The 1681-nt window shown below is 38.9% G+C and overlaps 1 protein-coding gene across 1 annotated transcript in view; it reads right to left on the bottom strand.

Moving 5' to 3' along the window:
- Window positions 1-273: 273 nt before the first annotated feature.
- The window catches only part of LOC143284700 (putative universal stress protein SH1215), a 180786-nt gene continuing 179378 nt past the window's right edge, over window positions 274-1681 (bottom strand). The window contains exon 4 of the mRNA XM_076591631.1: window positions 274-1560. Within this exon, the coding sequence (XP_076447746.1) occupies window positions 1366-1560 (195 nt within the window). The 3' untranslated portion in view covers window positions 274-1365. The remainder of the gene's footprint in view (window positions 1561-1681) is intronic.

Raw genomic sequence — 1681 nt, 5'->3', positions numbered from 1 at the left:
TGTGTGTGTGTGTGTGTGTGTGTGTGTGTGTGTGTGTGTCCATCTGTGTGTGTGTGTGTGTGTGTGTGTGTGTGTGTGTGTGTGTGTGTGTGTGTGACTCTCCATATGTATATATATATATATAATATATATATATATAATATATATATACATATAATCTCTCTCTATATATACATATAAAATTCTTATATATGTATATATATATATATATATATATGTGTGTGTGTGTGTGTGTGTGTGTGTGTGTGTGTGTGTGTGTGTGTGTGTGTGTGATTTTCGGTGATGTGTGTTTGATAGTATGTTCATGAAATGTATTCTTTCCTCGCCTTTTTCAACTGAAATAAAAACACACACTTCAAGACACTGCACAATCGGGGGAAACCCAAATTGCCTAGAGACTGCTGTACTGCCCATCGGCTGTGAAAAGTGATCACACGCATTGACGATGGAACACTTATTTCTCATACACGATGACATGCACGTGTATCTATACATATCTATATTTATATATACATATATATATATGTACATATCGATGCATATACATACATACATACATACATATATATATATATATATATATATATATATAGATAGATAGATAGATAGATAGATAGACAGATAGATAGATAGATCTACATATATAGATAGATAGATAGACAGACAGACAGAGACAGAGACAGAGACATGGGATTATATTTCGGGGAAAACTGCTTTCCCCAGAGACAAACAAGGCTACAGACATGCCACAATAAAACACAGAATAGCATCTCATTTCAAAGTCGCTTCCGTGGGAAATCTGCAAATCCGCGACTATCCGCTACTATAGAGGAAGAAGAAGAAGAAGAAGAAGAAAAAAAAAGAACAGAGAGAAAGAAACAATACAAGTATGTTTACAATAATTTTATAATCAACACAGGCGGAATTCACCACAACAAAAGTGGGAAGTAGTATCAGGTACAAAACACCAATAATATAATATATATATATATATCAAACATCATTCCGTCATCAGAGTTTGTAAAAATTTTGGAAAAATCTCTAACGAGGATTTTGCGAAAAAAAACACACACAAAAAAAAACAAAAAAAAACCAACCCCCAAAAAACAAAAACAAAAAAACCCAAACCAACAACAAAAACCCACCAACAAAACCAGCAACCCCAAACAGTCCAAACCATCCTTCATCATAGGCGGGGGGTCCTGTGCAATTAATAATTATTAATTTTTGACCCGCCTCTCTTGTTGACCTCTTGGTGACGTCAAAGGTCCTTGTTCCGCACTTTGACCCCCTCTCTTGTTGACCTCCAGTGACGTCAAGGGTCCTTGTTTCGCACTTTGACCCCCCAGCCTCTCTTGTTGACCTCTAGTGACGTCGGCAGATGACCACAGGAACGTTGGCGTGGTGCACGACGTAATCGCTAACGCTGCCCAGAAAGGTGCGCTTGATTTTGCCGTGGCCGCGTGTGCCGCACACAATCATGCACGCCCCTTCGTCGGTGGCCGCCTTGATGATCGCCTCTCCGGCCTTGCCTTTGCCTCGCCGGATCTTCCCTTTCATCTGACGGAGAGACAGGAAAAAACAAAAAAAGAACAAAATGAGTAGTTGCTTCATATTGATGATTATTTCATTATGCGGGGTCTCATGAGGGGTGAGAGTTAAAGGAATGGGTTGAGGTGAA

The sequence above is a fragment of the Babylonia areolata genome, chromosome 8 (genome assembly GCF_041734735.1).
Source record: "Babylonia areolata isolate BAREFJ2019XMU chromosome 8, ASM4173473v1, whole genome shotgun sequence".
Taxonomy (NCBI): Eukaryota; Metazoa; Mollusca; class Gastropoda; order Neogastropoda; family Buccinidae; genus Babylonia; species Babylonia areolata.
The sequence above is the reverse complement of the archived record's forward strand: the minus strand, read 5'-3'. Positions and strand labels throughout refer to the sequence as shown.